General features: G+C 46.3%; 1 protein-coding gene across 2 annotated transcripts in view; it reads right to left on the reverse strand.

The window, feature by feature from the left end:
• The window catches only part of PPP2R2A (protein phosphatase 2 regulatory subunit Balpha), a 35,386-nt gene extending 24,175 nt beyond the window's left edge, over positions 1-11,211 (reverse strand). The window contains exons 1-2 of one of the 2 annotated variants that reach the window (XM_017827347.1): positions 11,103-11,211; positions 8,473-8,547 (exon numbers count right to left, since the gene is read on the reverse strand). In XM_017827347.1, the coding sequence (XP_017682836.1) occupies positions 8,473-8,547; positions 11,103-11,109 (82 nt within the window). In that variant the 5' untranslated portion in view covers positions 11,110-11,211. Of the gene's footprint in view, positions 1-8,472; positions 8,548-9,212; positions 9,307-11,102 lie in introns of those variants that run through there. The other variant, XM_017827346.1, reaches the window with a different exon arrangement.
• Between the last annotated feature and the right edge of the window lie 2,778 nt (positions 11,212-13,989).

Raw genomic sequence — 13,989 nt, forward strand, 5'->3', positions numbered from 1 at the left:
ATAAGTGTGCCACTGTTACCTCTACACACACTGCCATTTTCTCACTGCTGGACTGTGTCATGGACAAGTCTGGGGGCTTCAACTTCAACTGCTGTTTGTTCATCTGGATCTATGAGGACAAATGTCCTCCAACGTGGATCTGAACCCACTGGCAGCAGAGATTCCCTTGTGCAAGGCAGCCCATGAACAAGCACATCTCAGCTGAGCCATGGAAAGGCTCACAACTGGTCACAATTCCACAGCTGCCCACGTTGCCTTCAAACCCCCATCATCACCCCAAGAGCAGAGATCCCTCCATTCACCCCTCAGCCCATTCCCAGGCCTTCACCACCTATCCCACCACAAACACTTGTTACAGAGGGACAAATTAAGGCTGGGGAAGCTGACTCGGGATAAAAATCAATCTGAGAGCAAATAACCCAAGCCCTGTAATTTTCTTTTGGGTCAGTTCTCCAATATTTCTATATATTATTCCCTACACAGCACACCAAGACCAGTACCTGGGAATGTAATTCCATTGGAAAATAATCCAGGAACTCTCAAACAAGTGTCTTTGAGGACCATTATATATTTATGAGAGCCAAAGCTGAAGCTTTATTTCAGTCTGTAGTTCTTTTCTGCTGGACCAATTTACTTTACGGTTCTAAGTTATTTGAAAATAAAATAAGACCTTCACAGATTACATTTATAAGCCCTGTACTCAAACTCACACAGGTCACAGCTTCTCAAAACATCATTTAACAATAGCACCAAGACCAGCTGAAATCACTGCTTTTAAGAATCAAAGAATGGTCACTGAAATACTTTTTATATTCATCAGGGGGAAAAAAGAGGAAAATACAGTTACTGGCATTCAACAGGCAAGATTATATTAGAAATTACTCTGTATTTAAATAAGCAACTATAATATGAAGTCTCAATTACCTTCACTGTTCCTGAATATATGCAATTATCTTTTCTCAGGTTCTCAAAACCACAGTGCCAAGTGTGTGTGTTTGGAGATCACATTATTCCCAAAGCATTAATTTAAGGACTGCGATTGAAAAAAATGCAAAGAGAAACATTTCCACACCAAATGCATTCTATATACCCGGGAAACCAATCTTCCTCACAATACAACTCTTCTAAACCCTCTTTTCCTGACCCCAAAATTCTCCTCCCAAATTAGATGCGAGCAGAGCTGCCTCGGGGCTTTAACATGTGACCTAAATATGCTGCTTTTCTTCACGGTGTTCTCACTTGTGGATCACTTGAGAGGAAAATACACTGGGAGAAAGAATGGCTGACCAAAGGAATAACTTCTCCTCCAGTGCTCAACAAAAGAGTGAGAACTCAGGAGAGGGAAGGGAGCAGCTTCCAGCCACTGCTGTTCCTGGCACTGGATTAGTCGTGCACAGAAGCCTCAAATGATTGTGTTCAGGAATATCAGCTCACCCCACAGCAGTACCTGATGGGGGTACTTCGTTTTAAAGGCAAATTAATGACCCCAAAGCTTCCAGACACTCCAGAGAATGAGGCAAGACCACCCTCCTGTACCACCACACTGCCCAGACCAATGGCCCAACACAGGACTGGCTGGGAAGCACCAAAGTGAGAACCAGGACATCCAACCAAGGAAATCCTGCTACAAAAATCATTAACAAGTGCACACACACAAGGTATCAGATCATTAACAAGGTATCAGATCATTAACAAGGTATCAATACTTTAACTCTGAAGGTAAGACTCATTTTTAGGCTTGCCCCACTTTCCAAGGCATACAAAAATGACCATGTCCTCTCTATTCCCAGTTTACTGACACACTGACCCTACAAAAGCAGTATTTAGCTGGTGCATGTTGGGAGAGCATAACTGAGCTACAGCAATGGAACAAAGCTGTAATTAAATATGCTCCATTCAAGTTTAAAACCTAGAAAAGTGACCTGACATAGTTATTTTGACTGCGAGACCTTCTTGAAAGAGATTATTCTCAATTGGTTTGGATCAATAAATACTTCCTGCATTTATCTCCTTTCAATCTCACTGGAACAGGGTAACTTGTTGTCTCTGTTCACATTCACAACCTAAACATGTACCTAAGCCAAGGCTTTTCATTCCTTTCAACCACTTCTTTTAAAAGTGCAAACCTCAGTTTCACGTGATGACTGAACTTGTTCTGCTAAACTTTTCACTCCCCACTAAAAATGCTGCAGACTCAGTTATGGCAACGCTACAGAGCACTGGAAACAGGCAAAAACGCCTGAAAAACACCCCTGAGGCAGATCTTAAAACATCTTATATAGTGCAGTTACTTTGGGAGCACGGTGGTGCCCACAGGTGAAAGAACAAACTGGAGCTTTAACGTGGTACCACCAGTAATTGGTGTTTTTGCTGCAAGAGGCACAGCTCGCAGCAGATTTAATTGCAGGCACACTTAAACAGCAGCTAAAACAAAGGCAGCCTAATTCTACAGCGTTTAATGCAAGACAACACACATTAGTTTAGGTGAAGACGAAACCCCAAACAAGGGATCCATTTTTCAAATCATATTAAGGCTGATAAGACACGATAAGAGAAGATTATCATTTGTCAGATTAGCTTTTAAAGTGCTTTGCAGTAAAGCAATCAGTAATAATCCATCTCCCATTTAAGTGGTATTATTTTCTACAACGACTTCAAAGAAACTCCACTGTGTTGATATTAACAGGCTGGTTTTACTAACAGAGCTACTAAACACTGAGCAAACCTCATTTCTGCCTGTGTGGACAGAGCAGAAAAACCTCTCCATGAGCACTAAAAAAAATCTGTCATTTCGAATAATACTGTTACCATAACAGTATTTTATTGCTGGCCTTCAGATACATACTTTGAACATGCACTATCTCCAACAGCAAAGGTTTAAAGTCCTTTTCAGCAGCTGATTTTACCATTTGTAGCAGCACAGCACGCAGAGATCAGGGGCTTGCAGTGACTGCACAGAAAGTCCTATAAAGACACCAACCCTCTTCCAGAGCTCCCTGTGTCCCTTGGAGCCACTTGCTCACCCTCCACACTCTGCTGGCGTAGAGAATTCACACCAGGGTCCAATTCAGCCAAAAAATAATCCGGTCAAAAAGCACAATATTCGGGATTTTTCAGCCGGATCAGCTTCCCAGACAAGTTCATTGTGCAGTGACGTGGACGCCCCGTGCCAGCAGAGTGGGAAGGAGTGCCTCCTTAAGCAGAAATGCTGCCAAACATGTAGCTGTGGCCTAAATAGGCAAGTCAGGAGAGAAGAGAAAGAAGAGGGGGAAAAAAAAGGCAGGCAGACAGTGGAGGCAGGAAGAGCCAGCTCTTCACTCTTCCCCCAGCACTGCAGCCACTGCGAGTCTGGGCTTCAGTTCAGCTCTTCCAACACACACTCGGTGAAGCTGCAGCTACCACAGAAAGCCCTGCCTGGGGCAGAAATGCCCCCACCAGCACCATTTAGGTTGCACCTTTAAAATTAAAAGCCAGGAAGGGCCCCAAAGCTGCTCCAGAGCTGTAACCCCCCAGCACTGCCTCTGAGAGCGAGCTGCACTCCTTGGAGCAGGGCAGGCACTTGAGCACTGGGACACCAGGTTTTCAGCACAGAGCCCTCGCTCCTCTTTCCAAGTCATTTTAAATTTCAGACAGAGATTCCAAGAACAGCAAAGCCTCACAGAATAACCAGAACAACACTGGGCAGCTTGACTGACAAGCTGAAGTGCCCCAACTACCAAAGCCATTCCAGAGAGAGGACTGAATTACTTCTGGGGAGCTGAACAGCCCCGGACTATTTCTCTGTCTGTTAAATGCTCTTTGTTTTGGGGCACTTCACCCTCCAGTCAATCCAGAGCAGCAGTTCCTAGAACACAGTAGCCTATTTCTTTCTCTAGATACAGACAGTCATTCTACAAACAGCTGAAGATAAAAGAGCTCAAAACCAGAAGCAGACTCAGGAATACAGAACAGGACTATAACCAGGGGTCTTTTTATTCATCTACAGCCTATTTCAAACTACCTCTTAAAACCAAACTTATTGCTAGTCCTTGCTCCTTGTACCTGATGCTACAGAACATTACCACAGCCCTCAAAACCCCAAATTAGCTTCCCTCCCACAACTATATCCCAATCTTTCCTCAGCAATATTATCACAACCTCACGCTGTCACTCCTTCTCTGAGAATTTTTCATCCTCTCCCATTCCATCAATCCCCATTAAAAAAAAGCCCAGATTGTGGTAAATTGCCTTTTTTCACAGCACTCCTCATTCCTGGCTTCAGTTTTCCTTACTCAGAGATAACACTTTTCATGCACTGAGGACAAACTACCATTGCTGAAGCAACAAGTTCCCATTCCTGCTCTGCAATTTTGAAGTCTGTCAAATATAAATATCAAACTGCACTTGACAGATGTAACACACTGAGAACCAAACACTGAAAGCATTCCTGAACAAGGGATTTGGCCTGGTTTGGCTCAAAAACAGGGAACATGAAGCAAGTGCCAGGTTATTAACAAAGCAGCACAGAGTGGTTAAGCATCAGACTTCAAAATTAAGGCAGTAACCAGCACCCACAGCAAATATTCAGGTTCTTCTTTCAGAGACATTTTGGGCATAAAATAGTTAAACAACTTGTGAAAGATGACCAGTGATTACTCAGGTTTAAAGCTGACAACTTAAGTTCCTGGCTCCCAGCCTTGGACCTGGACTATCAGACTTTTACATATCTTTGAATTACACCTGAAAGAACATTTAGATACAGCAGCTTGACTCTCTTCCTTCTGCCAAGCAATTAAACAAATGTGACTTAATTTGTTCTGAAGTACAAACTCACTCCATTAAGCAAGTGTCTAGTTTAGAGACAGTTTAAACTCACAATCCTTAGTTGTTCCCAACTGCAGTTGCTACTGTGCCACATCCTGGAGAGCAGCACAAGAGTAAAACCAACAAAACTGCTGCTGAAAATCTTTGTAATCCTTTGCTGTAATCATTCCCATAAAGGAAACTTGGACTAAGAAAACAGTGGAGTACTTCTGGACAATTAAGTCTTCCTTGCACTGAAACTGTGATGGCACAAAAGAAAGAAATCTGTGTATTAAAGACACTTCTGATAAACTGATTATTGAACTCATCACCAACAATCACTCCGTGTTCTCCACTGGAGAAGTCCTGTCTGATCCTGTGTCCTGGCTCTGGATTCTCCAGAGCACACGGAACAAGCTGAACACAGATACATTGTAGGACTGGGCTTCAGCAAGACAAATACGAAATTAAAAAGGGAGGAAAATGATTTCAGAAACAGAGGCAGCACAAACTCCAACCTCTGCCCTCCTACAATGGGTTGTTAAATCACAAAAAGGCAAACTCCTGCCACCAGTCAAAATTAAGGACCCCACTTATAACGAAGCTGGCACTGAGATTTCAATTTATAACCTGATTTCTGTGCTTAACTGTGACCTGATAGAGCCAGGCCACAGCTAAGAGCCGAGGATAAATTCCACACATACCAAGGGAAGAGAGGCTGGTTCTGCTCCTCACATTCACACTCCTCATTAGAAAAGCTGTGCCACAGCAGTGACCCAGGCAGGCCCCAGACACGGCTCCACTGCCATCTTTCCCCAAGCTTTAGTTACAGTTTTTCCTCCTTTCCCTTAGGTGTCACATCCATCCATCACAGAGGGCTGGGAAAGCCAGAAAATTAAAAACTCTGTATCAGAGTTCGTGTTTCAGCCACCAAAGCCATCAAATATTGACTTTGTAACAGCCAACCACTCTGGCCTAAGTATCCCCAGAATTACAGGTTAGCCATGTGATGTGAGGGCTGCAGGTCAGAGCTGACCTTAAATACCCCAGGAGTTACACAGCAGCATTCTTGACAAGCTTTTACAGCTGCTGCCACTCTCACTGGATTAAAAGTGTTACTCTGCAAAATGTTATTCCCCATTGGCCTGTTTTATAGACGACACCATGGAGAAACCACTGGCTTTGCATCCTACTGACTAATGCCATGAAATATTGCAGTTTTCCTGGTTAACTCTGCCTTTAGCTTAGTTTAAGCCACTCTCCAGTGTAAAGGTTGCAACACTGATTTCCCAAGGGGAAGAGAACAGAAAGCGAAACTCCCATTTCTTCTGGGTTTGTTTTCAGCGAAGTTTCAGCTCGGGTTTGTTTTCAGTGAAGTTGCAGCATTCTGGGGTTTAAAATCTGAGCTCCAAAGCCATCCCAAACCCCAGAACTACACACCCTGGTGCTCCCAGACCCAAATTGGTACCGTCCTCACCACAGACACGACTGGAGTGCAGACCTGTTCAGTGGCAGACCACAGTGGTTAAACAGTCATTAGAGTTTGAGACAGACACATTTCCTTCAGCTTTCACCCCGGGGATGCCACAAGAAAGCAGATGGAAAGGCAGGGAGGGAAAAGAGGTCCTCAACCTGCCCTTGGATCCACCATCAACTCGGGTATTCCAAAGGAGCAGAAGCTGCTGCTCCAATTTGTACAAGAACACACACGGCTCTGTGTCATAAAAGTGAACCCTAAAGCCAGAAATACAGCCAATAAAAGGAAAAATGCAACCAGCTTGATGCATTTTGAACCTTTCCAACAGACACTATGAAGTATAACAACTCAAAAGAGCTGCTTTCAACAACTTCCAGGGTGGATTGTGGGAGCCAAATCCACAGGAAGAGGAGAGAATGTCAACAAATTAATCACAACCAAATATAACACCAATAATACAATAATACTTGGGACCTCTCTCCAGGCCAGTTTGAGAAGGTCTTGCAGTTTATTAAGGTTTGTATCTTAAGGCTCATCCTAAGTCAGGTATGATGACAACAAACCAAAACTGCTCTTTGGGTCACAAACTCCCAAGGCTACATGGGGCATAAAATCCAAAGTGGACCTTCTCCCCAGGGTTTGGAAGCCAAGCTGCCTGCCTGCCACTGAGGCTCCTGAATTCCTTCCAAGGCCTCCCTGAACCCCACCCCTGTGACTCCAGCAGTCCCAGAGCAGCTCCCAACCTGTCAGGAGGCACAAGGCTGGTGGGGCACCTTTCGTAACAACAAGTGCAACCCTCCAGAACAGTTCAGGAAGTTCAGGACAGGTTCTTTCCTCACTTCTGCATTCCCTGGGAAAGCCACTTCTCTGTACAGAACTTCATTGCTGTTACATGCATGTCAACATGTCTATTTTAACAAAGAATGACGTGCAAGCTCCCGCCACGCAACCACAACTTCTTCAATATTTCTATTTAATTAAGGATTTAGTTTGATATGTAAATAAAAACAAAGGTTACAGAATTTAAAGTTTGACGAGAAAAAACTACACCACATTTAAGAGTAGTTTTGAGTTCAAGCTTTAAAAACTACTTCCTGAAGGATTTAAAATTAAATTGGGAGTTGTTACAGCTTTCTTGTTTCCAAAAAAGCCATCTTTCATCTTGCAAACGACAGCAGCCTTTGACAGTGCATTGTTTGCCACATGCTGCAACTCATAAATAAAAACAAGGCACTCATGTTTATACTGGTCTTTTTTTTTTGGCCTTTGGAAGCTAATTTGAACCACATGTCAAATGGGGAAATAATGGAAACTGTAGTTACTGCTTTTCTAAATATAACATTAATCTCACTTGTAAGTCAGAGCATCCAAGATATGTAAAAAAAGAAAAAAAAAACAACCAGGAATTACATAAGTGACAAGGCCAACTGCTTGCAAAAGAAACATTTTAACTCATGGTCTCACGGGCTGCCTCGTGCAAACAAGACTTTGTGGCCACAGAAATTCCCAAGTCAGAGGGACTTCCCTCAAAAAAAAAATCAGAGAGGAGATTTTGCTCTCCAGCACAGAGAAAAGGACCATTCCTCTGACACTCCCAAATCCAAGGAAAAGCAGATAAGCAGCACAGTTTTTGCAGGGACAATCAGAGGCAGCCATCTTAGTGGAAGATGACACTTGTCACTGCCAGCTCCAAAAAGTTTTAGGCAATCTCCAGTATCATTTCAAACTCAAACCCGCTCTTTCTGCAATAGGTAAGCACACAAGAATATTCAGATTTATTCCTCTCCTGGTTAATAGAGGCTGGAAAGATTGGGAAAATTACTTTATCTAGTACTTAGATCTTCAAAGAGAACAATTATTAATTAATTCTCACAACACCTCCCTGTGGAATGCGAGTATCACATTCCCCATTTTGCAGATTAGGAAAAAAACACAAACCAAGAGCTGAGTGGCAGAAAAATCTTAACCATCTTGGAAAAGAATTCCAGCAAAAATAGTTAGGAAGCCTGAGCTTTTTTTACAAGTGTGTAGAACAGGACTCTCAAAGCACAGTTTAATCCTGACTGTGGGTATGGGAATGCAGATTAAGTGTCTGTTTGCTTTGCTCAAGTCGAATACAGCAGCACTGGGGTATTTTACTGCTTGCACCCATATGCTGAACTACTGCTGAAGTAGTTAAAAAGTCAGAAAACAGCAGAAAACATCGCTCTTACCTTCTGCTACATCATCATCTACAGCGCCTTTCACCTGAGAAAAACACCACTGAATGTCATTTCCTCCTCCAGCTCCTGAAAAACAAAAAAAGAAAGGAACAATTGAAGAGCTGAGCCCCCCCAGCGCAGCCCCGGCGCACACAATGGTTGCAGAGCACATTTGGGAGCCTGAGCACGCCCACTTCCTCAGCAGAGCCCAGGCACAATCACAACCGCCCTCCCCACCTTTTTCCTCTGGATCTTGTTTTTGTCAGCCTTCAATGCAAGGGTTTGTGGAAAACAGGGAAGCACAAGCAGTGTGAAAGCTCCTCTCACCAAAAGCTCGCTGAGCGGAGAACCATCAACTCGGAATTTAAAATGCACGGATTTCACAGGAACCCTCCTCCTACTTTAGCAGAACCCTCTAAACACACACACACACACAGAGCTTTAAATATAAACCAAACAACTTTAAATATAAATTATCAGAGCCGCACATTTTCGGAAAACTCCAACCTCCCCTCCAACACAAAACCCGAGCACACGATTCATTTCCTCCTCTCACTGAACCTACAGGCTAAAGGCTAAAGAAAAAGAATTTTACCACAGTTTTAGAGTCTCTTCGCAGAGGTAACGAAAGCAATTAGCAGCCTGGGAAAAAGAATAATTAAAAAATAAAAAAATAATAATAAAAAAAAAAAAGGGCAGCAAATCCGAGCAGAAAAGCAAACAAGCAATCGGATGAGAACAAGTTCTACTACCATAGAAAACGGATCGGAGAGAAAACTTCAGGAACATTACTGCCTCGGCGGAAGGCAGTGATTCATTTGAACCCTGCCACCAAAACACACGCCAGAATCACCACCCATTTCTTTTGCATTTCGTTCTGAGCAAATCACTGCAGGGCTGAGGACATACAGGAAGAGACAGAAATGGGCTTGTCTCGCTCGGCTGTTTTTTTTTTTTTTTTGCCCTTTTTTTTTTTTTCCTTCTTCCCCCACCCGAAAGCCGCTGTCAAAATGGAACTTTTTCCTGCACACAACTCGAACCGGCTGAGCAACAGATGGCATTTCCACATTAATCCAGGGCTCTGGGAGGGCTTTGGGGATAACAAAGAATACAGGAGAGACTTCTTCCTAAGTTCAGAGGGGGGGGGAAAAAAGAAGTAAACGAGAAGGAAATCAGAAGCCCAAAAATAATCTTTACAGAAAAGACCAAGTCTCTCAGAATGAGAAGTGCTGGAATAGAAGGTGCAGTTTGCAATTTTTTTGCTTGCCTTAAATTCTTCCCTGAAGGATTACAGGTGCATAACCCGAGAAGGTGAAGGCAAGTAACAGCACCCATTTATGCAGGAAATGGCAAAACGCCTTTTTTTTTTTTCTTTTAGCTCTACAATTCCCCCCCAAAAAAATCCTACAGCCCATTTCCTTTCCTCCCCCCCAACCTCTTCGTTTGTCATTCAGCAGCTGGCACCATGGAAGCACTTAAAGGGGACAGCTTGGAAGGAAAAAAAAAAAAATCACTGCTCCTGCTACTTCAGGCTGAAATTCTCTTTTCCATACAATTTACTTGAACCAAGTTGGCACTTCCCCCCCCCTCTCCCCGCGACTAAATCGGCAAGAGGAGGGTGGAGCATGTGCATATGGTGTAGGGGGGAAAGGCAAAGCACAAACCTCCCAGAGCCTCCCATGCTCTGCTCCTCCACATGCCAAGCGCTGAAAAGACAATTCATGTGCAGAGGAGGGGGATGAATATATCTCCAAATGAAGGAATCGCGAGGAAAAAAGTAAAGAGGGAAGAAATACCTCCTGCATCCACACTTCTAGCTACCAACAGCGCTTCGGGATGCAAAATGGGGAGCGAGCACGGGGAGGAATGAGGAAAAAAAAACAACACCACAGGAGACCTGTGTTACTTAATTACACCCTGTACCCAATTTTAGTCGCGTTTGCAGATGCTCAGAGGGTGCGACTGTCCCTGGCCACCGCCTGCACCTGGAAGCTCCCCGTGCACAGCAGCACAGCCCCGAAAACTGGGGAATAAACCCCAACAGCAGCCCCAAAGCCCGGAGGGGGAAACTACTTACAGGAGCGTGTAGTGACAGGGCACGGGGGAACGGGTTCGAATGGAAAGGGGGCAGGGTTAGATGGGATACGGGGGAGGAATTCTGCCCCGTGAGGGCGGGCAGGCCCTGGCACGGGTTGCCCAGCGAGGCTGGGGCTGCCCCTGGATCCCTGGAAGTGTCCAAGGCCAGGCTGGAGCGACCTGGGCTGGTGGAAGGTGTCCCTGCCCACGGCGGGGAACTGGAGGTGCTTCCAGGTCCCTTCCAACCCGAACCATTCCAGTGACTCCGCGCACAGACCCACCCTGCCCGCGAGCTCCTCAACTCCAAAAAACACACCGCTTCCCCCTCCCACCTTGCTCCTTCCATGCCTTTTTTTTATTTTTTCTCCCCCCACCCCTCCGCCAGACGGGAGGGGTGGGTGGGAGCAAAAGCACGAATTCCCAGAAAGGAGCGTTATTAAAAAAAAATAAATAAAAAAGAAAAAAAAAAGAAGAATAAACCAGCAGGAAGGCGCAGGCAGGAAGGGGAGAGGAGGGAGGCAGCGGGGCGAGCCCCCCCGAGCCATGGGGGGCCGGGCTGCCCTTACCTGCCATGTTGTGCTGGCGATAGCGGCGGCGGCGGGGCCGGGCGGCGCGGGCGGTGCCGGCGGGGCGGGCGGCGCGGGGCGGGCGGCGGCGGCGGGCGGCGATGGCGGCGGATGGAGGAGGAGGAGGAGGAGGCGGAGGAGGAGGAGGCGGCGGCAGCGGCGCGGCCGCGGCGGGGCTGGGGCGGCCCCGCTCCGGCCCCCCCGGCGAGGAGCGTCCAAAATGGCGCCGGCCGAGCTCCGGGTGACGTCAGCGCAGGGCGGGAACCGAGCCGCCCTCATGAGGGAGGGCGGCGCCGCCATGGCCCCCCGACCGCCCCCTCCCGACCGCCCCTCATGGCGGCGAGGCCGCCCCTCGCAGCGCCGGGGTTTGCCCGCCGCCCCTCCGCGCTCACGTGTCCGGGAGCCGCTGCCCCGGGGAGCCGCTGTCTTCCGGGGAGCCCTGTCCCCCCGGGTGCACCACCCTTCACGGAGTACCCCGGCCTGGAAGGGACCCATCGGGATCACGGAACATTCCGACTTGGGGCTGGGCGATCCTTGTGGGTCCCTCCCAACTCCTGGCCCTGTACAGGACAACGCAAAGAGTCCCCCCAGTCCCCAAATCTCAGCACCTGAAAACACTGTCCAAGCACTCGCTGACCTCTAGGACTATGGAATATCCTCAGCTGGAAGGGACCCACAAGGATCATCCAGTCCCTACTCCTGGCCCTGCATGGGACGGTGCCAAAAGTCTTCCCTCGTCCCAGCCTCTGAGAATACCATCCAAGCACTCCCTGACCTCCAGAATCATGGAATATCCTAAGCTGGAAGGGACCCATCAGGATCACAGAACATTCTCATTTGGGAGAGACACACAAGGATCATCCAGTCCCAACTCCTGGCCCTGCACGGGACAACTCCAAAAGTCCCTGCAGTCCCCAAATCTCAACACCTGAGAACACTGTCTGAGCACTCCCTGATCTCCAGGATTACGGAATATCCTGATCTGGAAGGGACCCACAGGGATCATCCAGTGCAACTCCTGGCCCTGCACAGACCATCCAACAATCCCACCCTGTCCCTGAGAGCGTTGTCCAAACGCTCCTTGAGCTCTGGCAGCTTTGGGGCCATGACCAGTTCCCTTGGGAACCTGTTCCACCATCAAAGGATGAAACACCTTTTCCCAATACATCCTATCACTCAAGTATCTCCCCTTCATGTCCTTCAGGGGATCTCCCCCTCGCTTGTCCTTTGCTTTCGGAATTTTTTCCCCCCTTCCTCGCTCCCTCCTCCTGCCTTCCCCTCGTGCAGCAGTAGCCACAGAACCTGTTTGCTGCACATTTTCCACCCCCTTGGATGCTTTCCACGGCGTCCGAGGCTCGGGCTCTGATTTCACTCTGTTCTCATTGCTATTCCCTGCATACACCAGCCGTGCTCCTGAGCCATTTTTAGCCTCCATCCACCTTTCACACTGACAGCCAGCAAGATCCACAAAGAAAGGCTTCCAGCCGAGCCCAGCTTGGCACAGCTCCCGCTGGCTCGGGAAGGATGGAGGCTCCTTTTTAGCTCGCCGGGTCCCAGTTACAGTCTCAGCTGTACTTAAACTACAGGACTCGGATAATTGATTCAGTACAATCTATTTAAGATCTTGTGAAAGTCATCAGTTTTCCTGCACAGATGTTTGTGCAAACGTTTTCTTTCTTCTCGGGCTGGGTAGAGCTTGCTAATCCAGATTTCACTTGGAGATTCATGAGCTCATCCTGCAAACCCAGCACTGCCGCAAACTCCTTGGAACGAGCCTCCCAAGCCCTCACGTACGCCAATTTTGCATTTCCAGCTCAAAACACCTAAGAGGCTGCTTTTATAAATGAGAGACCATTGAATTGCTGGTCAAGTCCGGCACAAAACACAGAGCTGTGGGAACTGGGCACTGCTGAAAACACAAACACGCTGCCAGGCTCCCACCAGAAACCCACAACTGGCCCAAATTACAGGCTGCTTTGGAAAAACGCTGATTTGTCACTACATCCCTGATAAAAAAATGGCACACACAGAAGAAATCAAACTTGGAAACAACAATAACGTTTGAAAAAGCACTGACATACGAGGGGTGTTCCTAAGGGCTGTAACTCACCTAAGTTTGGGAATCTCTGGAACCAAGTGTTTTGTTTAGTCTGTTTTGAGAAGGAGCCAAAAATCTAAAAAACAAACACACTGCAAGTTTGAAAACAGTCACAATGAAAACAAACTGGTTTTGAATCACTACAGCACTAAGGGCCTCGACACCCAGGGCCGTGTTCCCCAGAGCTCAAAACCAAATTCACTCAATTCTACGAATTTCTGGCCATGTTTAGTTGATACCGAATTCAGAATGAAAGCTGGCATTGTTCCTTTTAGAATTCCTTAAAAACATTCTTTTCAACCTAAACAGAGTTCTTCTGCAACCGTTTAGCAGGAAATTTTGCATGTTTAGTCCAATTCATCCATTGCCTTCTGTATAATTCCTGCAGAATTTGCCCTCGTAGGAGAATGAGCATTGGTTCAAGAACTTTTCTTGCTAAAAAAAAAAAAATAAAAAAGGCAGAGACCTGCAATTAGCTCTGTAATATAAATTAATGAAGCTTTAGTACATACCTTATAATTAAAATAAAATCCCTCTTAGAAAAGATTTAATATCATGGTGCCAGGACGATGGATCACGACTGCAACATTTCAGGTTTTTGTTGTGAACTAACTGAGCTGCAGAATATAATGGAGTCTAATAAATAAATAACATTAAATCACAGCCCTGGTAATTAGTAAAACATCTCAGGAACCACAGCCTTCGCTTGGGTGTTCACTTGCTCGTTAATTCAGACAACACAGGTATTCACACCAGTATGAATGGTTGGTGTAAATTAGGCAGAGGGTG

The sequence above is a fragment of the Lepidothrix coronata genome, unplaced genomic scaffold, assembly GCF_001604755.1.
Source record: "Lepidothrix coronata isolate B3197 unplaced genomic scaffold, Lepidothrix_coronata-1.0 Scaffold137, whole genome shotgun sequence".
Taxonomy (NCBI): Eukaryota; Metazoa; Chordata; class Aves; order Passeriformes; family Pipridae; genus Lepidothrix; species Lepidothrix coronata.